Source organism: Triturus cristatus, chromosome 5_2, assembly GCF_964204655.1.
Source record: "Triturus cristatus chromosome 5_2, aTriCri1.1, whole genome shotgun sequence".
Lineage (NCBI taxonomy): Eukaryota > Metazoa > Chordata > Amphibia > Caudata > Salamandridae > Triturus > Triturus cristatus.
Window position 1 is genome coordinate 982,004,298 of NC_140588.1, and position 24,644 is coordinate 982,028,941.

General features: G+C 45.4%; 1 protein-coding gene across 10 annotated transcripts in view; it reads right to left on the reverse strand.

Annotated features, from left to right (window-relative positions):
• ATP7A (ATPase copper transporting alpha) overlaps window positions 1-24,644 on the reverse strand; it is a 481,542-nt gene that overhangs the window by 101,608 nt on the left and 355,290 nt on the right. For all 10 annotated transcript variants that reach the window (XM_085608229.1, XM_085608231.1, XM_085608228.1 and 7 more), the window contains 3 exons: window positions 23,462-23,656; window positions 6,589-6,771; window positions 4,982-5,195 (listed from right to left, as the gene is read on the reverse strand). In XM_085608229.1, coding sequence (XP_085464355.1) covers window positions 4,982-5,195; window positions 6,589-6,771; window positions 23,462-23,656 — 592 coding nt within the window. The remainder of the gene's footprint in view (window positions 1-4,981; window positions 5,196-6,588; window positions 6,772-23,461; window positions 23,657-24,644) is intronic.

The following is a 24,644-nucleotide window of genomic DNA, read 5'->3' on the forward strand; positions in this document are numbered from 1 at the left end:
AAGTGGCCAATACTTCTTCTTTCAAGCCCATAAGCCCGGCCCTTGAAACCTATAAGACCCAGGCCAAGGCTGCGGCCATGTATGGCAGTGAGCTATGGGGACATAAAACGGTGAAGGGCTTATCAATAGTGGAAAACAGTTTTTTGAGGCGCCTTTTAGCCCTTCCAAGTGCCACGCCACTCCAGCCTCTGAGAATGGACATGGGCCTCCCCCCTATTGCAGAGGAGCTTGTGTCAAAGCCAGTGAAATTCTGGCACAGGCTCTGGTCTACGGACGAACTTTATCACTATAGGGAGGACCTTACCCATGTCATGAGCTTAAATTCAAGTGGCAAAATACCCTGGCTCACCTTTGTGGAAAACGAACTGTCTGCCCTTAATCTTCGTCATCTGTGGGAGGACCCTGCACGAGGTTGCCGCGCAATCTCGCGCAAGGCTTTGGCTCTAATTTATAAGGACAGGTCCCTCGCACACTTGACGGCTGCTCAAAATAGTGGTACCCTAACCCTGAAATTTTTAGAATCCAAAAATTCATATGCTTTTGAACCTTTTATGGATTTTATCTTTCCTATCCTGGCAAGGAAATTGTATGTTCAATGGAGGTATAGCACACTACCTATTAATTCATATACCTCGAAGTGGACTAATGGGGGCGACAAAATATGCCCCTGTTGTAACAACTACGTGGAAGATGACCCCCATATCTTGTTTGTGTGTCCTGCATACCAAAGGCCTAGGAAATATTGGATAGCGCCACTCTGTAAGAACCTGGGGTTCAGAGAGTATGCACAAGCATATAGGATCTTGAAAACTTGCACCCTGGACCACATTGTGTTTGCTGTTTCCAAATTTCTTATGGCTATATGGTTGATCAGAAGGAAAAAATTGTCTGAAGCCCCTTGAACTTTTTAAAGAACCTTCTAAACGCGATTTTAACTTATTCCTTGCTGGGACAGTTGTTTTTATTCAAATGTATTTTATTAATGTTTTATTGTCTGTATTCTTTTTATTGCATCTTTTATGGTCTATATGACCGAAATAAAGAATTTTTGGAATTGAATTGGATATCTTTGTTCTTAATCAACTTTCCTCAATATTAGACAGACTCTAGTAAAGACCAATTGCCCTATTCGTGTCCTTCTGTAATGCATAGTTTTGGCACTGATCAGTAGCCCAGATTCTGAAAGTGCTAAATACCATGCAAGTATTGAAAAATGCTATACAAATACATTTAAGTTCAAAGAGAAGTCATATGTTTGGCTTATTACCACAAACTGAATAGATAATATTTTACAAAAGTAACTGTTCTGCCTGCTTTCAATTGTTTTTAGTTTGAGGCCGCCCAGTTCAATCACTATATTTGAGTATTTTTGAGGGAACTCGTATTGCAAGAACCATGCTATTAACCGCAGAGCAGCACTTTATGAAGAACCGGGAAAGCCAAGCAAGGCATGGAGGGTTACAGGAAACACACAAGGATGTTTACATAATTTAAGCAATACACCAATTAAAATAGGTTTTGGTGAAGGGTGCTCTCCATTCCTTCTTATAGCATTGCAGCGGGAGGAAATCTGAGATGTGAAAGTAGATAATTCCAGAACATCGGTGCATAGCCAGACAATGTTGTTTTCTTCTTTTTGGGTTCTCAGCATTTCTAGCTTTGTGGAGGTAGTGTTGCCTGTTGCTTGGAGACCGTTGTTGGGATGTCTGATTGTGGAGTGTCAGTTGAGAGTATGGGCTGAGCAGCAAGGAAGCTGCTCCTGGTAGGGCTCGCTTATGTCTGTTACCATCTACTACAGACCACCTAAGAACTGCATTAATAAACCTTGTTGGGGCTAAATTGAGGCGAGCTGGACTTCAACTGGTGATCCTATACTTTTGTGTTGTAGCAGGAACTTCTGACAATGCATTGGCAGGTAGTTGTGACCATTTTCCAGTTTTTGCAATTTCTACTTCTAGCGTTTTCTGTTTGCCATGCATCTTGGCAGTTTAACCGCTGTCCCTGAGGTTTGAATAACTATCAGCGCGTGGCCAACTACCTTCATTTTGGGCCTCACTCGGATGTCCTGCTGATCTTCGATGCTCCAGGAATCCTCAGGAGTGACGTTTCACTCCCCTTTGTTACTTCACAACTGCGCAGCAATGCTTGGTGCACGCTCACGCCTAGAGCCACTTGGCTCCCCGTGAAAGTGCGCGCCGCCATTTTGAGGTTGGTAGCACCTACGTCACTCTGGAGCCTCTCATTGCTGCTTACTGGTGATCTTATGCTTCAAAATGTTTTCTGTCAAGCTTCCAATAAAGTTTTTTAATCTTCAACGTCGGAAAGGTAACTTTGGGGTTTACATGTTACATTTTTACCACATCTGGAACGCTTTGCTGTTACCTTTAATAAAAAAAAAAGTCAAGACGGATCCTCCTGGTGTACTTTGATTTTTTTCCGGTCTGCAACACTTTTGGGCGCTGCTTTCTCTGTGTTCAGACTCTTTGAATTTCTCTAATGTACGTGGGACTTCTGTGGGACTTCGGGTAAGGAGTCGCTCACCGGATCTTTAAAAACTTTCTTGTATTTATCCTATAATTACTGTTTGGCTATGCCATGATTTTCAAACATGTTTCTTTGTTCTTTTCACTTATTTCTTGGTGATGCACTATGTGTTTATTTTCTGGGTTGACTGCACTATCACCGCTTATTATTTTTACAGTGCTGATGCTTTGTGTGAGTTTCCACCTTTGAGCAAACCTGATTGCGTGGATTTACCACCATCTGCATGATAATTTAATTTTCAGTAATTTATTTTCAAAGTTCCGTTTGGGAATTCTTCTCTTTGAGGTAATATTGATGATAGTCTTTTGGCAATTTGACTTTCCACGTCACCTACTTTTACTTGCATGATATTTACGTAACTGTACTTTGTTCTAAGTTTAATTAAGGGAATTTTTCCTGTTTTAGGTATGCTTTATAATAGCTTTTGGCTATGTGACTTTACACCTGACTCGTCACCAGCGTTTTCCCTGCATGATTCTTACTTTTACAGTACTTTACTTACAAGTTTCCTTAGGAAATTTCCTCTTGTTGAGGTATTCGTTTATAGCTTTCTAGCTATGTGACCTTCCTCCTCTGCAATTTTATGTGTGGATTCGTCACCTACATATACATGAGATTTTACTCTACAGAATTTGGTTTACAAAGTTCCTATGCTTGGGATCTTTTGCTGTGATTTTTATTAATTTCGGTCAGGTTCTATTCTACCTTTGCGCAAACAAATTTTGTGTGTGGATTGTCTGGCATTTGAGGTTCTCCTCAAGTTTCACTATTGCAGGTACTTCAAACGGGTGTACTTTTTTACCCTTCTTTATATGTGTGCGTGTATGCGTTTCCTGTCTTGGTTTCCTGTGTTAGGAGTACCTTGAGCTTTACAGTTGTTGTTTCTCCTCCTTACGGGTGCATTTTCACCCTTCCTTTTGCTGTGTAGTGTAGGAGTTTCCTGCTTGGTTTCTTTGTTCGGAGTACATTTTGTCTTTCCTGGTTGTTTTTTACTTTTCATTTTGGCGTTCGCTGTTTATCATCTACATGCTTGTCTGGCCAACTGGTGTGTAATGGTGTACTCTGGATGCTTTGTCCTGTGTTCGTATTTCTGTTTATGTTTGTTTTGTTGCGCGTACGGTGAGAATTAGGATTTATTCTCACATTTTCATTCCTCATTTAAGTGTTTTCCTTGCAACATTTTGTTCTCCTTCAGCCATTAATATGTAATTTGTATCGTTTATTGAAACCAGGGTTTGTATCCTGCATTTTCTTGTTCTGTTTTTGCTTCGAAAAAGGGGAAGATGTGTGTCATGTCACTATTCATTTATCTTTGAATTGTCTTTTTCTTCCTTATAAGTGTTATGTCACTATTTACTTATCTTTGACTTGTCTTCTCCTTCCTTAATATAGTGTTTTGTTTGAATTTCATCTTATGTATTCATTAATTGCCTTTCCATGAATTGCTTTGTGCTGCCTTAGTTTACATTACGTTGTTGGCAGCATGTTCACTTCTATGTTACTTAAGATATTGCCATGCTTATGTCTGGCATTATCACTCTGTTGCTGATTTGTAAAGAGGGAAGATGTGTGGTATCTGGTCTCCAGTGCAATGCATCTTTCCTACTTCCTTTCCCTTGCTGCTCAGCCGGTGAGGATGTGCTGTGGAATGTTAGTGTGCATGGTGAGGTGATGGCATGTTGGGATGCCTGGTTGTGGAGTGTCAGTTGAGAGTAAGGGCTGAGAAGCAAGGAAGCTGCTCCTGGTGTGGCTCGCTTTATGATCTACATCTACCTTCAATACCATATATGATCTACATCAATAAACCTTCTTCATTATTCTACATCTCGGCTACTGGACTAATTTACCTTCATTACAAACTTACCTGATGGGGAGCTTGTCTTTGAGGTAGTCTTTTTATGAGATGTATAGTTTTGTACATCACATGGTAGAATCAGAATTTGAGATGCTGCGACTGAGTAAGTAAACTGAGAAATTTAGCTTGGAGAAGTGGCTAAATTATTTCAATTGACTGGTGACCAGGAAGATGGCTGCATGCATGACATCACAAATAAAGGCCAGAGTGGTGTATGGGAGACTGATGACCAATATACAACCGCATCAATGTGGGACAAGAGAAGGGCACGGATCGGGTAAGTGAAACCGTTGAGAAGCAGAAATGATTTAATTAAGCTGGAGATGTACCGGGTTATCTGATATTATTTTTACTGGGCCTCTAAAGGGCAGATTGCATTTAAGTGGAAACCAAGGGACTTGGCATGCAGGGTGAAAACGGTGAAAGAAGCCGCTATGGTTCATATTGGAGAGAAAGAGTTAAGTTACAAATACCTAACTCTTCTGCTTAGCAATTTGTTAAAAAGATCACGGCTTGGGGTTCCTAATAACATAGAATTTGTATTATTTTTTTTAAACGCGGTCAGAAGTTGTGCCCACTTACTTGGAATCTGGGGGTCAATGATCAAGGAATTTGGATATAGTTCCTCAGTCGGGCCATCAATGTGAATCAGGATTGCGTTTCTGGCATTCTTGATCTCGATGTCTGGGCTCGGTCTGTTGAGTAGTGCATCAATATTGTTGACTTTACAACTGATTCCGCAGCCAGACACTGCCTGAAACTCTGTGCATGAGCCAAGGGTCTGCACATTCAGTGTCTATTCAAAGTAAAAAATAACAGAAAACATCATTGAAAGCTGAGCATGCATCCTCCACCCATGTCCAAAACATCAAAGCAATAGCTCCTAATTGAAGGCATCATTTTGGATAATTCCTCTCACCCCTGCTCTTTAAGATATACATGCACCACCATGTAGCCCCACATGCAATTACAGATATGCACAGGAACCAGCCACACCATCATCAGCCTGCACTGCGAAACTAGGAGCCAGGGCAGAATGCGTACGTAAATACACATTTATTTCTCCACCATATATTTTGTGTTTCAGTATTCTGGAAAATGTACGATAGGTGTATATTTCAATGAATTCCATACTTGTGAGAATTCTCCTCATTCATTTTGAATACTACTACCAGAGCAGATTTTGAATGTCTGTCCTAGCTATGGGCCCTAATGCAAGCAAGAATAATTGCCCCGTCCCTTGGCTCCCAGTCAGAAAGTAAAATATATCTTATAATTGGGGTGTAAGGAGCCCCTCACAAACCTCAGCCCTGGTGGGTCAAGCCACAGCACCTGCTGCACTAATCCAGGTAAAGTAACAACCCTGTTTTAGCATGGGCTTCGTGAAGCTGGCCTTAGCGAGCAAATACAATCCTCAGGAGTCTTCCTTACAAGTGTCTGCCCACACCGATGACAGCCTTGAGAAATCAGTGGTTGACATAAAAGGGTAGACAAAGATGAGGCCGAAAAATAAGCCTCAAATGTTATTGACGGATTGTGAGTACACTCCCAAAATATTAACCTTTTTTTCAAAAGGATCTATGATTCTGTAGTAGTCAGGCTGTAATTGACCAATACGGATCATTAGGACATCTCGCAGTGTACAATTTATCTACTAAGCATTTCAAATTTATTTTCAATATGCCTTGGTGATGCTGTTACTTCAAGCCATTTCATCTCAACTACGTCTCAACGAATGTACTCTTGCTTAATATACTTCCAGGATGTGAAGAAGCAGTCCCATATTTAAGGAGCAGTGCTTTAGAAGGGACTTCTCTACAAGAAAAGGCATTTCTCCCATGGAGAAAAAAGCATGTTCTGAAACAGTGCACTTAAACCCTCTACTAACCCCACTTTAAAAACCTGACAGGGTTAGGAGGCTAGGGACCTAGAAATCAACAAATGGCATATGACTACAAGGTTTAACATATGGAATTCTGGGATTTTCCCCCAAAAACAGTACATTCAGGTGAAATGCAGCCTAAGCATTCTCACCTAGGTTTCCTCTTTGTGCACAAGACCTTAAGTATTATTTAGAAAGATGGATTCAAATCTATCCTTTTATCTTAAGGTGCGACTATGGTCTAACCATCCCCTCGTGTGTTGACCTTACTGATGCTGAAACATCCCAAGGAGTTAGTACTATTTACCTTCTTACAATACTTGGTGACTGCTGATCCGAGGGGATGCTCGCTGTTACTCTCCGCAGTCCCCACAATCGCCAGCAGCTTATTTGTGGGCATCCTATTCTTTTCCACCAGCACCTTCACTTGCATCACAACCGGAGTACCATGGGTTATGGTACCAGTTTTATCGAACACCACTGTCCTCACCTGCAATTAGGTAAAAATGGATTACTTCAGCTGTTTTATTACCATCACAGCTCATATCATAATGTTCCATAGTACATATATATTTCTGCTTTCTCCTGCTCAGATTTGAAGAACAAATCTGTAATAAATGGCTTGGAGAATGCAAACAGTATACCTACACATACAGTCAAACTCATGCAGTGAGAAGTGCACACATTTTAATTGCCCATTCTGACACAGTTTGTTGATAATTGTTAGCACCAATAACACTTGAAAAGACAGGCACGTCTAAAAGTTGCTGAACAGTCACCTTTGTTTTGGCCTGTTTAGCACAGTCAATATCAAGTATCGTACATGCTTTGAAAGTAACAAAATTTGAGTGTGACTAACAACAGATCTTCTGGACTGTACAGGAGAGTGTTATTATATTTTGGGAAATATTTCCATTGCACACTGCAGTAATTGTTTTTTAAAACAAGCTATCACAATAAAGTTATTTGATATTCCTATTCCATACCACTCGAACCCACCTATACCACTCTGAAGAGCCCTAAGCAGCTTGACCGTGTGGCAGCTGGTGAAAGGCGCGTTCCACACCCACAATATACTGATCACCTAGTGGTGACACTTGCCCAAATACATTCTAATGAACATGCACAAATGTAACTCTGTATCATATAACTACAGCTCATGTAATGCCATTTTAACGAAAAGCAGGCTTTTTTATAGGTTGGGCACATCGAATATTTATTAATTCCCACGACCAATCAAGCTGGCTTCCCACCCAAAGTAGGACGAGGAAAATAACCATTCTGCAGTCTTAGGACATTTGGAGACAAGAATTCAATGGTGATATGAGGTACATTTCAACATTTGTGTGTGGATATCTGTGTTTAAGATATACATATATATATATATATATATATATATATCCACAACAGAACCACTGTGTCAAACTCCTCAATACGGGTGAAAGAGCAAACAATGGAGCCGTGGCCTCAAATACAAAGTGTGTTTATTCGTTAACACTAGGTCCGACGCGTTTCGGAGTTAACGGCACTCCTTCACTTTGGTGGATATATTTTACAGTATTTAATGCAGCTTTCAAATGCTGGACGCGTAGGAAGTTCATTCAGGGCGATGTTCCTGGTTTTGAAGATTGTTACAAACTGTTACACATGAAGCTAGAGATCATCCCTCAAAGATCCTCCAGTTTGGAGGAAACAGTCTGTGGCATACAAAAAAACGACATCCAGTAGTTGCCGGACGACAACAGCACAGTAGTAGAAGATGAAGGTAGCCACCTACCCACAAGTGTGTCACACAAACCACATAGTGTCACACAAACCACATAGTGTCACACAAACCACATAGTGTTACACAAACCACATAGTGTCACACAAACCACAGGGTAGAGGCAGACAAGAGCACAGTAATCCACAACATCGGGAGTCTAAGGAAAATAATCAGAGCGGTAATACTAGGGAATAATGTAGCTTAGAACCCGACAGAATAAACACAACCTAAAGCAGTTTGATGCAACCAGTAATGTACACAGTTTGTTTTAAAGTGAAAGACTCAACTGTGACTTTTTTTCCTAGACGGCAGCGAAGGTGCAAGGAATTGGAATTTAATTCCGAACTGACTTAAAAAAAAATAAAAAAATTCTAAGTGGTGCGAAGCATTTGGAGATGAGATTTATTTAAACAACTAGTAGTGTTTTCAGGCAACAGTAATATTTACAGGAATTTGTCTTGTTAATATGCCAATTTTGAGATCTCAAGCTGACTGGACACCTTTTAAATTTCATTGACTACTATGCTACTGCACGCCTTGAAATTAAGTAACATGCACACATTCATTTGTTTTCTGCCCAGGGAATTTACGGAGTGCATTGTCTATGTTACTGATCTTGCGAGCACAAAAGCAGCATCAATAGGACGCCTTTCAGATTGAGAAAGGCTGGTAACTCAGCCGAAACGCGTCTCTGAAGTGCTTTTTAAACTGCCGGGTCGTGGGAGGCCCCACGCATTAAAGAGAGATGAAGCTATCAGCCCTCGTGTGCATGCACTCTGTTTATTGCATGGGGATATATATAGTCGAAGGTGTTCAGCCAAAACGCGTTGGCCGGGTTAATTCTTTTTCTGTTCTATTGTACGATGATTGTTTGGGGTTTACAATAAGTCATATGATAATTTTGCACCATCAGATGCCATGGATTGTACCGTGCTTTTGTGCCACTGTGTCACGAGATAAATAAGCAACTGCGTGGCAGGACATATACTTGTTCAATGTTAGCATTCGTTGTGTTTTTGTGTCTGCTGTGCAAATAAGGCCCAAGAAGGCGAGATATATGTTTTCTCAATAAAATTGCCATCTTTTATAGGTTTTCCTGTTGATTATTCCAGAAATTGGCCTTCTATTTTATTTGAACTCATTGACTTTATTGCGGGAGAATGACCAAATATGTTATACAAGATGAAACACTTGAGGTATTGAAGGGAGGGGAGAGGATGCAATTAAGAGCATGACATTGGTTAACAGCAGATATGGATATTCCTGGCATTCTGGATTAAAACCTTTTATATTTCTGATTGGCACTGCTATCGTTTGTAGTTCTAAAGCTGGCTAAACAATAAAAGAGATGGGGAAACCATGCTTAGTTCTATTGTGAAATTCATCTTTTCAAACAATAATACAATATTCACTATTGAATCATGTGAAAGAGCTTTTGTATAACAAATCCAAGAAACTGCAGAATATGTTCATTTCTTTCATGATGTAATTTAAATACTGCCTTGTTACGTTGTCGAAAGCTATTTGGTATCTAGACTCAATAATAAAAGGTTCTATTTCTTCTTCGTTATCTGCACGATGTTCCTTATTGGTCTACTCTCATTCTGCTTTTGTGAACCCTCACTCGTTGGGATCTGTTAATTCTGTAATTCGGTGTGAGATGATGCAAATGAGTCTGGGAAGGTATTCACATTTATTGTTTTATTTTATAATGCAACTAGGAAAGGGCCAGTTTCGGTCTTTTATAATTTGCTAACAAATCACTAGTGAACCAATCACAGCCAGTACCTTTACCCAACAGAGGAGAGGATATACATTGAATTAGTTCTTACAATGTTCATAAATTCTTTGATAGAGTTTTAGGACATGTCTAGGAGGTCTAAGAAAGTGTTCATTTGAGAGTTATCAAGTACTTGCCTTTTGCAAAAGGCTCATAATATATTTAAAACCTGTGCAGACATCTTTATTTAAGGTTCCAATCTCACCTTTATGAATCAATTATGAAGCTTTATTAGTTCCCATGTGTTTGAATTATAACTGTAAAAATGGTCAGCTTCTTTTATCTTTTTCCTAATATTTCTGCTTAATTTTCAGACGGGCATATATACTAGGGGCCTTTCTTCAGAAATATAAGAATTAATTGCCATAAAATTGAGTTACATACAGGGAGGAGGAATTATTATTGCCATCAAATACATAAGGCTCCCTGACCACGGTAAGATTTAGGACCTAAATCATACCGTGGTCAGGAAGCCTTATGTATTCCTAACCTTAATGGCATTTTACTTATCTTTATCTAGAAGTATTGATGTGGCCATAAACGCTACTAGAGGTGGGCAAGCCAACAGATTTACAGGAAGAGCCAAGCCAGAGCTGAGCCAAGGGTCTTGATCAGATCTTAGAGCCCTGAAAATGTTTGCTATGTAAATCACACAAGAAACTTCATGTAAAATATGATACAGCTGCTTCAAAATTCACTAAAGTGTATTTCCTTAACATGTGAAGCTTTGATAAATCACATTACAGCACCTCACTGAGAAGTACTTTTTGAAAGCGATAGTTTAGAAACATGACTCATTAGTGCACTAAGCGACAAGACAATTGTTTGTAAACACTGTGCGTGACCCAGATTATAATAGCAACTTTACAGTCTATTAAATCAAGCACAATAGATTTCTGTACAATTGGTATTCTAAACTCACAAAGCTGAAAGGGCTTTTATACTGAATAAAGAAGAATAAAGAATTTTGGTGCAATAAAGTATTTCCCTAAACTCACACAATTTAAGCCAGAAAGTTGAGATTTAGCCAGTTTTTTTTTTGTTTCACTTTGTACAATCAGCCAGGAAATGGATATTCATTTGTCTTTAATTAAGTTTCTTTATTGTAGGAACTCAACCCGAAGGTATGGAGCACTTTATATGAGCGTTAGTTACATTACACAAAGTCACATTCCTAATTTATTGGCAGGGGGGCATTACATGATTTGCCCAGAAACAGAGGCTGTTAAGACTTGAACCACGTCGGCAGCACTGGATTAACAACACATCCTGGGTAGAGGAAGGCAGGCAGGCAGAAGCCACATGAAAGCTCAGCTCAGCTCATTATGGGCTTGAGGTTCCAACAGGACCTTGAGCTGAGCTAGAGCCAGGTTTCAGACTCGAGCTTGACTCGAGCTTTCAGTGGCGTCCACGTCAAATAGGGTCTACTTTATCCCTTCAGAGGAACTACCCCCATTTTAGGTCTCGACCTTGCTATCGCGTAAGCGATCGCAAAGCGAGACTATTGTGGGGTTTTAAAAGTGCTCCCAAAAAGCGGATTGCATGGCTAGCACGCGCACAATCACGCGCATCGTGCCGCCATGCAATCCGCCTTTTGGGAGCACTTCAAAGGGTCCGCTCCCCCGCCTGGAATGCGCTCCTCCGCCCACGCCAAGCTCGCGCGCCACGCTCCGCCGGGCTTGTCTTGTTTTGGATTGCCTCTCAGATGGTGAGTACATTCTAAACTCCAGAGAAGGTCAAATGAGCGCTTTCAGTTTGGTGCCCTTTCATGTGGCTGCCGGCCGCTTTTGTTTACTTCTCCACTGCCTGCTTTGAACTTAGCATATCTCCCCTTTAGGTATGCTTGCCGGCTGCATTTGTTTGTTTATGCATGTTGCCGGGGCGCATTATAGCCAGACGAATGCATCCGGTGGCACATGCTATACACTAACTTTCAATAGATCTGTTAGCGGCAGCATTTTGCTATTTTGCACCCCCCCCCCCGCCCGAGAGCCTTTCCTCCGCACAACCAGGCGACCTTACCCGTCATTAGTTACTGTTGGATACATTACTGCTGGCACAGGATGATGACAGCAAACCATGTTTCTCTTTTTTCGTTCTTTCCTTTCTTTTATCGCATTGCACTGCCTGCTTTGAACTTAGCATATCTCCCCTTTAGGTATGATTGCCGGCTGCATTTGTTTGTTTATGCATGTTGCCGGGGCGCAATATAGCCAGATGAATGCATCCGGTGGCACATGCTATACACTAACTTTCAATAGATCTGTTAGCGGCAGCATTTTGCTATTTTGCACCCCCTCGAGAGCCTTTCCTCCGCACAACCAGGCGACCTTACCCGTCATTAGTTACTGTCGGATACATTACTGCTGGCACAGGATGATGACAGCAAACCATGTTTCTCTTTTTTCGTTCATTCCTTTCTTTTATCGCATTGCTTGCTGATTTTTTTTTTTAACGTTTTCTTTGGTAAAGGTACTCTTCGCATTTTCGTTGCCTGCGTTCTGCATTTCAATTGGTGCACCGTGTTCACATACACAGCTACACATTTATAGCTCTCTGCTTTGAGTCTGTTACTGCAAACCAGTGAATATTTGAAGTACGAGTCTATATTTCAAAAATATGTGGATCAATAAACATTCACTCATTTCTTCCACCCCAAAAATCACTAGTTGAGGACTGTGTTCGGAGGTTATCTACTCTTATGCCATTGATCTTTCTCATCAAAATTCACAATAAAAATACATTTAATTGGGGGGCGTGGCTTGCAGCCGAGCAAGATGGCCGCAGCCTAGTTGGGCTCCGAGGGTGAGATCGACTCCCCTGACATCCGTGTAGCATCCGTGCAGCGATCCGGCTCCAAGGTCCTTGTACCGACGGCGGAACCGAAGCGGCGCCGCATGATCCGACCCCGAAGTTTCTCGGGCACCCAGGGCGCGAACAGCGAGGCCCGGAGATCCGCGGCCTACACCAGTACCGAAAGCCGGGGCCTCAAGTGACGGAGGTGCCCTGGTCGGAGCACGGCTGTCTCGGGGGCGGAGGCGGCGTGTTAGCGGCCCCGGGCGGATCGTTGCCAGAGCGGCTGAGCGAGGCCTGAGCGACATTGCGGAGGGTGGCCCTGCGGAAGCGGCGCGATCGAGCACAGTGACCCTGGTCAGCCCCTGCTGTGAGGAGGGGCTGGCGGAGTGGAGCCGAGGTGCTGCCCATCCTGGCTGCCTGCAGCGCGCCTCTGGGCGCTGGTGAAGACTCGGGCTGCCCTGCTATCACAGGCGAAGACGACGCAGCCCTGACTGATCCGATCCGGAGTTGCCTGGACGCCCAGAGCGTACCCAACGGGACCCGGTGAGCTGCGGCCTGCATCGGCGCTGAAAGCCGGGGCCTTGAGTGACCGGGGTGCCCAAGACGGAGAGCGGCCGTCTCTGAGGCGGAGGCGGGGTGTCTGCAGCCACGGACCAACCGTTGCCTGACTGGAGGGGTGAAGACAGTGCTATACCGCAACGAGTGGCCCTGCGGAGAGGTGCTAATCGGGCCCGGTGATCCTGGTCCGCCCCCGGCGGTGAGGCTCAACGAGTGTAGCGGAGAGGAGGTGCTGCTCGCCCTGGCTGCCTGCAGCGCGACGCCTGGCGCGGCTGCCTGGCACCTGTGCGATACCCCGAGACGCCTGCTATTTACTGTGATCGGAGGGTGGAAATAAGGGCTGTGCGCCCGCCTGATGCCGGACTTCGCCGAGACCTGGGCGCTCCGTAGTGCTGCCTGAGTTGGAAGTTGCCCAGTCAAAAAGGTCCATTTCACCGGCTCGTCAGTGGCGAGCGGGAAGGAGAGGGCAGCCGGCTGCGACCATGAGCGGGAAGGGGCTCAAAGGGAATTCACAGGGCAAACTTGATAAATTCGCCTATACCAAGGACTCCTCCGCGACGCCCGACCGTGGCGGGCGCACCGAGAAGATGGCGACGGACAAAGAGACGCCTAAAGTAACGCTGGAAGACATCATGGCTGCCTTGACACAAGTACAGACGACGGTGGGGTCAATCTCCACGGACGTGTCTCTTCTCCAAGCAGACTTCCAGAAAATGTCCGCCAGGGTTGCGGATGTTGAGCAGGTGACAGAGACCCTGGCAAAAGACTCGAGTTATCTCCTACAAAAGGTGTCCCAGCTGGAGACGGACAACAAGCGCATGGCGGCCAGGCTGGAAGATCAAGAGGGGCGTTCTCGCCGCAACAACGTGCGCATTACAGGGATCCCTGAAAGCGAAGGGCACCCAGCCATGGACCTCTACATTGAAGACTTGATCAAGTCCAAGTTGCAACCCAGGGGCCTGTCTACCTTCTTCTCGGTGGAACGCGCCCACAGGGTGCCCGGCGGCCGACCGCGAGTGGGTGCACCCCCGCGGCCCGTCTTGGCCCGCCTGTTCAATTTCCGCGACAGGGATGCCATTCTTCAGGCGGCGCGGGTGGCGCCGCCCATCCGTCTCCAGAACTCGACGGTGTCCTTCTTCCCGGACTATACGGCGGCGGTGGCGGCTCAGCGCCGAAGTTTCCTGGAGATCAAAAAGAAGCTGAGGGCCCGGGAACTTCCCTACGCTATGCTCTTCCCGGCGCGACTCCGTGTAGTGGCGGATGGCAAAACTGTATTTTTCAACACACCGGAGGAGGCCCACGACTGGCTGGAGGGCTGGCGCCCGGCTGCGGGTGGTGGACGCTCGGCCCGCAGGATGAGACGCATGGGGAGTGAGGAGGACTCTGAGGGCCGCGACCGGCGCGCAGAGGAGACTGAGGGGGAACCCAACGGCTGATGCCGCAGCGGCGGCGTGAAGCCGGAGACTCATATCTGGTGCCCACCGATGCTGGACTGACCTACGTCCTATTGCCGGAGGGTGTGAACGATGGGACCTGGGGACAGGGGATGTCTTGGTCTTCCTCGGACCCCACGCTCCTTACAGCGCAAGTACTGGTTGGGGTTTTGGGAATGGAGCACTCTGCTGAGTTGGGGTGGCGGGCAGTTCTGAGTCCGTGTGGCAGGGAGGCAGGGAGGGGGGGGGGGGGGGGGAGTGGGGAATGTTTTGTAGTTTTGTTTTTCTGTTGAGGTTCTGTAGGACACGGGCCTTTGACCTACACTTATCGCACTTTCACTGCATGACACATGCATCACGCCACGTTATCCGCACCATGCTCCGTCACTTTGCCCACCCACCGTAATGTCTGAGATGCAGCGTGACCCCCTCCCTGCCGGCGCTCTGACTCCGGCGCCACCCCTCTCTTTACTCACATGGAATGTACGGGGCTTGGGAGATAAAATTAAGCGGGGCCTGGTCCTGCATAGTCTCAAAAGATGTTCCCCGACGGTGGCCTTGCTCCAGGAGACCTACCTCACTGGCTCCACAACTAAAGCGCTTGACAGATGGGGGTATAAGATGGTGGCACACTCTGAATTCACCTCTGGGTCCCGGGGGGTTGGTATCCTGCTGCGGCGTCGGTCCCCCTTGATCGTGCTTAGTGTACACACGGACGGGGCTGGGCGTTTCGCCGCAGCGCACGTACAATGGGAGGGCCGGCCCATCAACATAGTGTCTGTCTATATCCCACCCGGACTGCATGCTTCGGCGCTCCCAGCACTCAGCGAATTCCTGCTCTCACTACCGGGGGGGGGGGGGGAGGTATTATTGGGTGGCGACTTTAATGCGGTGATGGACGACCTCACTGACCGGTCTCCACCCAGGGGAAAGATTGGGGGAGTGTCTCGCCTCGCGGGCTTCGCGACGGCGATCGGATTAACGGACATATGGCGGCTGCATCATCCGACGGCACAGCACTACACGTATCACTCCGGGGTGCATGACAGTCTCACCCGCATTGACTACTTTCTAGGTTCCCCCGGTTGTCTCCAGAATGTTGACAGTATAAACATTCAACCCAGAGGCATCTCTGATCACTCCCCGGTCCTCTTGCAATACGCCAGTTATCACCTACTGCGCCGTCGCGTTTATCCGCTACGCCCTAGCTACATTCGCCTGCCAAAGATCAGTAAATCCATAGTGCAAGCGACGGAATTTTACTTCCAAGAAAATGCAACTTCGGTCGACTCCCCTGCGATTCTCTGGGAGGCGTACAAAACGGTGGTGCGGGGCCGGGCGATGGCCGCCGTTTCGGAACACAAGCGCGAACAGGTAGCTGAACTACAATCGCTTGAGACCGAGCTCCGGGCGGCGGAGGCCCGCCAGGCCGCGGCTCCCTCCCGTGCAACCTCGCATGACCTGTATGTGGCTCAGACGAAATACAAAGAGCACCTCACAGAGCGAGTCCGGCAGCGCCTTGAGGCTTCGAGGCATACAGTTTACGATGTGGGGGACAAAACTGGTAGGTTACTGGCGTGGCTTGACAGGCGCGATGACGGCGCCAGGGGGATTGCGCAGCTGAGCACTGATGAGGGACTGACAGTAACAGACCCACGAGTAATAGTGCGCACTCTGGCGGAGCACTTCCGTGAAGTCTACTCCTCCAGCTCGTCCATGACGGTGGAGATGGCACTGACTTACGTCAAAGACCTGCAGATGCCCAAGCTCTCCCCTGAGGCTCGAGAGACGCTCGAGGCTGAGCTCACGGTGGAGGAGCTCCAGGCGGCTATCGGCGCGCTGCAGCCTGGTAAGGCGCTCGGACCGAACGGCATCCCAATCGAGCTTTACCAGCGACTCTCCGAGACGTTAACGCCACACCTGCTGAATATGTTCACGCATAGCCTTGAGGTGGGGGAACTCCCTGAGGACCAGCGGACGGCCACCATTGTGGTAATTCCGAAGCCGGGTAAGCCGATGGACCGATGCACCTCATACCGTCCCATTTCACTGATTAACGCGGAGGCAAAAATCCTCGCGAAGGTGTTGGCCGCCCGGCTCACACCTCACTTATCTGACATTGTACACCCGGATCAATCCGGTTTTATGCCTGGCAGGAGTACGTCTCACAATCTGAGGCGGCTGCATGGGGTGCTGGCCCGAGTGGAGCGGTTGCAGGAACCGGCTGTTATTCTCTCCCTTGACGCACGAATGGCGTTCGACATGGTGGAGTGGCCCTTTCTTTTCGCGGTACTCCAGCATCTGGGGTTCGGACCGAAATTTTGTGCCTGGGTCCAGCTCCTCTATACTAAACCTCTAGCCCATGTCACGGCCAACGGACACATGTCGGATGACTTCCCATTGACACGTGGCACGAGACAGGGCTGCCCTCTGTCACCTCTGCTTTTCGCCCTAGTGCTTGAGCCGTTGGCGGCTTGGATCCGCTGGGAGCCCATGATGCGGGGCCTCCGGTGGTCTGCCGACTGGGAGGACCGCGTCTCCCTCTACGCGGATGACATACTACTCTATTTGTCCTCCCCGAGGCGTTCCATCTTGACGCTATTGAACATCTGCAAGATTTTTGGCCGGGCGTCTGGGTACACGATCAACTGGTCGAAGTCGGTCCTCCTGGTACTAAGGGGCCCACTCCCACGACTACCGCCGAGTTGCCCACTCCGGGTGGCGGAGGGGTCTTTCAAATACCTGGGAATACACATCGCGCTGGATCAGACGGAATTCTTCAAGCGCAATCTAAGCCCTCAGATAGACCGCCTTAAGCGGGACGTGCAGTACTGGGGAGCGCTGCCCCTGACCCTGATCGGAAGAGCGGCGCTCTTCAAGATGATGGCTCTGCCGAGGTTTCTCTATGTACTGGAGAATACCCCATTCCAGGTGCCTCCGGCCTACTTCCGTGCGATAGCGGCACAGGTGTCCAGCCTGCTCTGGGGCAACAAGCCGGCGCGCATAGCGCAGTCGAAGCTGGTTTGCGGGTGGTATGATGGGGGAATTGCACTCCCAGATATCCAGCTTTATTACTGGGCGGCGCAACTAAAGGTGATTAACCAGTGGCTCCACGCGCCTCAATCTGACCCGGCATTCAAGGCGGATAGGGACGTGCTGGGTGAGAGGGGTATGCTGTCCCCACTGTATGATACCCGACTGGCCTCGAGGATGATCGGCCCTTTGCGGCAGACTATATCCATCTGGCATGCTGCTCAGGCCAAGTTGGGATGGCGAGGAGTCCTGACTCAGCTAACACCTCTGTGGGATGCCAAGAAGCTGGGACGTCTGAGAGACAGCAAGGGCTTCGACGCCTGGGATACCATTGGAATATCAACGATAGGCGATGTGTGGCACAAGGGGGAGGTTGTCCGGTTCGCGAGCTTGCAGCAGCAATACGAGCTGGCCCCCTCGGAATGGTTCCGATACCTCCAGATGAGGCATGCCTTAATGACACAACTGGCTCCTGGAGCGAAGGTTCCGGAGACGTCCCCGCTGGAGGACAGGTTGCTGACGGAATATATGCCAAAGAAGGCCACTTCCTTCACGTACCGCAAGCTGGTCAACAATCTACCGGACCCTATGGGGACCCTGCGGGAGCGGTGGGCTAACGAGCTCGGCGATCTTGATGACCCAGAGTGGCGTGAGGCACTGGCCTCGCCGCGCGAGGCGGGTATACCCTCGAGGCTGCGACTGGTGCAACTTCGTATATTGCATCGCTCCTACTACACCAGATGCTTACTACACAGGCTGGGCAGGGCGCCACATCCCTTCTGCTTGCGGGGTTGTGGGGAGGAGGGAACCTTTTATCACACTATCTGGGACTGCCCACTCATTCAAGACTTTTGGAAACGAGTGCTGCGTACAATGTCACAGGCGTGTGGGATATCGCTGCTGCCGGAACCCAGACGCTGCTTGGTAAATGTGTGGGAGCCCAATGACCTTAATCGTCAGACGCAGGGTTGGGTGACGCTGGGCATCATCACGGCCAAAAGAAATATAGCCCAAAAATGGGGCGCTGAGGAGGTGCCGCTGCTGTCCACGTGGCGCAAGGAAATGGACGCAGCCATGTTTGCAGAGCGTTCTGTATTCATTAGACGGGGATGCCCCCGCAAGTGGGACAAGGTCTGGGGGGCATGGAACAAGTACAGGGGTGAAATATGCGAGCCGCCGCCTCTTTCGGATGAGGATTCCTCTGACTCGGATGGCTAAGGGGACCTGTGGGGCGGTGAGGGGGTGGGGAACCAGAGTCTTTCGAACTGCATTGGAACTTGGGTTGGTTGAGGGAATGTGCAATGGGGTGGTGCTTTTTCTAGGGATATGTATACAAGGTCCATTTCAATGTCCTACTGTTTTCACTGTTCTACAAAACAATAAAATTCTTTTTAAAAAAAAAATACATTTAATTAAAAATATTCTTAAAATTAATTATGCTATTGCAGCCAAATTTGCTTTGCCAGCACACTACAGTATATAAATCATGTTACCATAATGTGCTGAAAGCTAGAAAGCTTGAGTACATATAATTTGCTGCGTATTCGTGTTTGCCCTTAGCAAGAAAACGCATGAAGGCCCCAATTGGAACTTATTTGTTTAGTCCAACAGATAGCTTTCAGCACAATTACCACTAAGGTAAAGTCAGTAAACACTGTGTTTTGGAACAACTTTTTCTCAATATCGGGGAGGCTCAAATGACCTCATGTGTGAAACTAAATGCGCAGTATGTGCAAATAAAAACCAGGAAAATGTTCTGTAATCTTTCCCCATGCATAAGGTTATTGATTACAAATATACTCATTAATAATGATATAACTTATTATTATCTTATTCAACGGGAGCCAATCCCAGGAATATCTCTATATGTTGTTATTTTTGTTGTTACGGAGAGAACATTATGCACTTCACATATAGCACCACCCACCCATCTTCCTACTAGCCGACTTCGTCTGTCTGCATACTTTGCTGCAACTGCATTATGTAAAAACATGCATACAAAACAAACTCTTGGTGAACATATTTATAAAACTGTTTATAAACAATTTAAATAGCCTCAATTTTTTTATTACAGAAGCATTTTCTTTATTTTTCATTCCTATGCTTCTTTATTTTTACCCTCACCCCATGCTTCTTCTTGCCCACCAAAATTTTATATAAAATATGCAATTTGCATTTATTTTTCACTGCTAAAACTTTCCATAGTTATATACAATTAAATGTATAAAAGGTTTTCCAAAATAATTTTTCTCTAAATCATACTGCTTAAAGTTTCTTATTCTATATACGTTTAGGTCAGTTGGTTTGTTCTGGTTTTCAATTTGTGCGCCATGTGAGAAACATCAGAGCAAAATAACAAATACAAACACAATTAATGATTTATTTATTTGCATTTTCAACCAATACAAAAACAACTGGCATGTCACAAATAGTCTTCCACGTGCCCGCAACACCCCCCCACCCACAATGAATGAATTTGTAACACAGCAAGCAGTTGCATCATACTTGATATAGCAGACGCCGCAAAGGTATATGCTATTCATCAAGGCCGCTTATCACCCATTTGTTATTGAGTCTTGATGCAGTGTTAAATAATGTGGCTGCCCAGCTATAGAGCAGTGTATGCACTACAGGGGCATAGCTTCCATTGGTGCAGCAGGTGCAGTGGCACCGGGGCTCAGATGCCTTATAGGTACGTTGAATACGGATTAAAGCTGTGCAGCCATAGTTCTCATGTCCTCCTTTGCACTCACTGGTTGCGCTACTAGTGCACTGGTTCATTTATACTTGTGAATTCATGCTCAAAGGCAAGACTTCAGAGCTCTTCCGCGTCACACACTGTCTGGGATAGAGCAAGTGTCTGCTTCTCTTGCTATCTTAATCCATATGCTCTTAGGAAGGAACATTGGATTCTATATAGACACAGACATGCATTGCATTATTAACATATAAAAAGCCATTTGGTGTCAATGTTGTATACACTCCACTTTTGCTTATAGTTATAACCAATACCAGTATTCCATAACTGCTTAGTCGATCATCATGTTAGCAAAATAGTGCCACAACCCTAGAAAGAGTGACTCAGCAATTCCAGAATACATTTAGTGGCTGAAGGGAGAGGCAGATAGTTCAAAACACAACTCTACTTCAATCCAATAAATCATGTGTAGTAGATGAGCAGGCATTCAGGCTAACCACTGACTGTGTGCTTGAATTATTTGTATTCACCTTATTTTATCAGGATAGTCTGATAATTTGTCATAGATCTTACTGGACCTAAATTAGACTCCCCAGCTTTAGCGTTGTTTATCTCGCCCTCCTACTTTTAAATCACACGGCCTGGCATCATGGTCCCGGCCTTCCTATAGCTGCTGCCGCCCTCTGTCTCCTAGCTCAACAAGCATTTGCAATGCAAAAGGTCTTGGATTTGAAAACGTTTGAGCTATCGGCATTGTAAATGACAATGCCTTTTATTTATGTGTTTTGAAAACCTGCAAGCAGTGCGTAAACATGCACTTTGTACTTATAGTTATGACTAGCAAAGCTGGCAGTAACTGCGCCTCTTTTACTGCCGACCTTGCTTCTCGTAAGTAAGTACAAAGTGCGTGTTTAAGCACCGCTTGCAAGTTTTCAAAACACATTAATAAAAGGCATTGTCATTGTTGTATACTCTATATTTGTTATTATTTCTTAGTGTGTATTCCCGTGGAATATCTTGGTTCCTTGGCAACTGGTTTCTCTCTGGTCATAGTTCTGGAATGTTTACTGACCAGAGACGAGCAGTTGCTGAGGAGAGTGGGGACCGGTGTCTTCCAGGGGTTGTTGATGTTACTCAATAAACCTACTTACAATCTCTTTGAATGGAGTCTTCTCTTCCCAAAAGTCATTTACAATGACAATACCTCAACCTCTCGCCAATGCGAGACCTATTGCATTGCAAATGCTTGTTTTGTTTTGGTGGATGGTAATTCAACACATGTAATAAAGTCACTAACTTGTAAGGTCCCCTTAGAGGTTTCACTAATATAAACTTGTGTTCAACCACTGGTAGCTATGGCACAGAGTAGACAGGCTTACTGAGAACAGTTAAAAAGTCAAAAACAAGACAGAATAAATATGCCACTCTAGTTTACAAAAATAGAGAAAAAATAAGCAAAATGACAAAAATCCAATCAGGTGAACCAGAAATATGCTTTTTTAAAGTCTTCAGCTACTCAGGGTTCGAGGGTGGGGCTGTGAGTGGGGGCTGTACTATGGTCATTCTAGTGTCCTCCTACTTCTGACACTAAAATCCAATTTGAAGTAGGTACTGTACTATTTACGTATTTATAAAGTGCAACACTTATCCCCTGGGAGATATCACAGCGCTAAGTAGTTGTCCAATCCATCCACTGAGAGATATTCACTGAATCAGAACAGAAATAGCATACCGTCCATTACCTGGAAAGAGACAAGTTTTAATTCTTTCCTAAACCTGGTATGATTGTCAATGAGGCGAATATCCATTGGTAAGGAGTTCCACTGAGCAGCAGCCAGATAAGAGAAGGAGCGGCCTCCTGATCTGACCTTCCTTATACGTTTGGTTTTAAATGGGCCAAATTGCAAGATCTCAGCTCAAGAGGGGGTTTATAGAATTCCACTCCGGCTTGTAAAATCTCCGGACCCACATTATGCAAAGCGTTATGAGCGAAGCATAAGAGTACCCTGTACTTTACCCTCAACAAAACCAGAGACAGACAAAAGCAAGGTGACCAGACAGGGGATACACAAGGATTCTTCCGAAATCCTTCTGTCTCCCTGCACCAAAATGTTACATATGACTCAACAGATCTGTCAGGCAGGATTTGACACTTCAGTATCCGCATAATACCATTAGCCCCCACCCTGCATATTCTATTGAGCACAGAGGAGTTATCTCAACCCATTCAGGTCAGCCTATTGAAAGCTCTTGGGAGAAATTTCACACATCTTCCCAGGCTGAGCACAGGCTGGGAGTTTGCAGGCGGTAATTCTAATCAGCCTTCTGCCAACTTATGCAGGTAATGGGTAACTTCCTAAAAGATACTTTACCTTAATATTTATTAAAATCCAACCTGAATTGGATTTTTAATAGAAAATAGTGGTTTCGTTATTTTTCTAGTTGCTCCGACTGTTGAGATATGGGATTAGTATTTCAATTTGTACTCTCTTTTATTTTTACATGGGACAGCTAGGACTGCCCCAGTGAAAATAGCTCTTATGGCCTGTTTACTGTAGGGAAATTAATTTTCTACAGTTCACACTTTTTTTTAGATTTAAATCTTTTTTTCACAAGCTCATTCGACATTGCATAGTTAAATATATCCATATGCATTCAAGATGTCCCACTCAAACTGAATGCACCCTACCTTGTGGGCTACAAGGCTTTCACACTAATATTTAAAAGGGAAGCTTTTAAGAGTTAAAATGGGTTATTTTAACAGGGCATACTGCAGGTTTTACATTGCAGCAGTCAAGCTACAGTGGTAGGCCTGAAGCAATAGTTTCCTTTTTCACACTAGTAGATGGGAAAATACGTCCTGCAGTCCACAAGTGACATTTTAGCTTTCCAAGCTATAGGTGCATTTTCTTCACCACAAACTTGGCCTCAAAATAAAGTTAGATAGGTCAATCAGGGATTTAACCAATTCCTACATGTTTTTAGGGTCATAGACAGCAGTGCTCGAGTATGCAGAGTGTGAAATCCAGCAACAAACTGGGCAAAAATGTGGGTGACCAGACAAAAAGGGGCATTTTTCACACTATTATACTTATAAATAATAATCTCCAGGCTTACCTTGTGTGCCATTTCCAAAGGCTCACCTCCTTTAATCAGGATGCCATTCTGAGCTCCAACCCCGGTGCCTACCATCACAGCTGTTGGGGTTGCCAGACCCAGTGAGCAGGGACATGCAATACATAGAACTGTGATTGCTGCTTGAAAAGCAAAGCGGATGATAACTTCTTCACGGGAGATGCTCCTATTGTAGCCCTGTGACAAAGAGGAAAAGGGGTTTCAGTACACTGAAAACCTTAAAGTAAACACTGAAAACAGAGCTGTGTATTGTGGCTGCAACATTCACTAAGCGGTTCTCAAACAATTTTTCTTCACACCCAAGGCGATCCAGCCATCACTATAAAACAAAACTGCCTACAACTAAATTCCTCTGTGTGTCTGCATTTAATATCGGTATTGCAGAAAAGGAAAATGTACCATGAAAGCCGATTTTGTATATAGGCCTTCGTACCATTGATTAAGTGGGCCTCCGCTATTTGATAGCAACTCTCGGACAATCTGCACAAGAATCTTAAAAAAACATTTAGATTCTGCATGCAGACCCTGCTTTAAGTACTGTACCACTTCTCAACTTGTCAAAACCCAAGCTTTCTTCCTCCATTCCAACACCTTACCAATTTCTTCTTATCCTACCAATTTGCTTGCATACGTTATTGCTCTTACAATTGACAAGAACAAACTATCACAGACTATGAAGCACACAAGACTCGAAGTAGTGTTAGCATGGGACAGTTTTCACACATCCTAATGTCTCTGAACCAGGACTACAGCAACAGTAAGAGCCCTACATAAGTTTTCACCTTGAAAGGTCAAATGATGATGAATATTTCATAGCTTGTGTGCTTGCCCCAGAGATATTTGGTCCCTATTACAATAATACCTACACACCAGGACAGAGCGCGAGACGGCCACCGCCATGGAGAATGAGGAAGTTACGACAGAAGAAATTACGGAGACCGTGGATTGATGGTCCCAAATGCCACTGTTTGGAGGGCCTGTGCGCACACACTCACTTGAATCGAGGTATGCTAAGAAACTAATTCAGCAATCATACCACCCTTTCTACTGCCTACTCTACTACCCTAACATCCTTGCTGTGGTGTGTTTTTCTATCCTTTAACCTTTTCATTCCTTTCAAATATTGACTCACAGTACAACATAAGATGTATTGATGATGTTTATG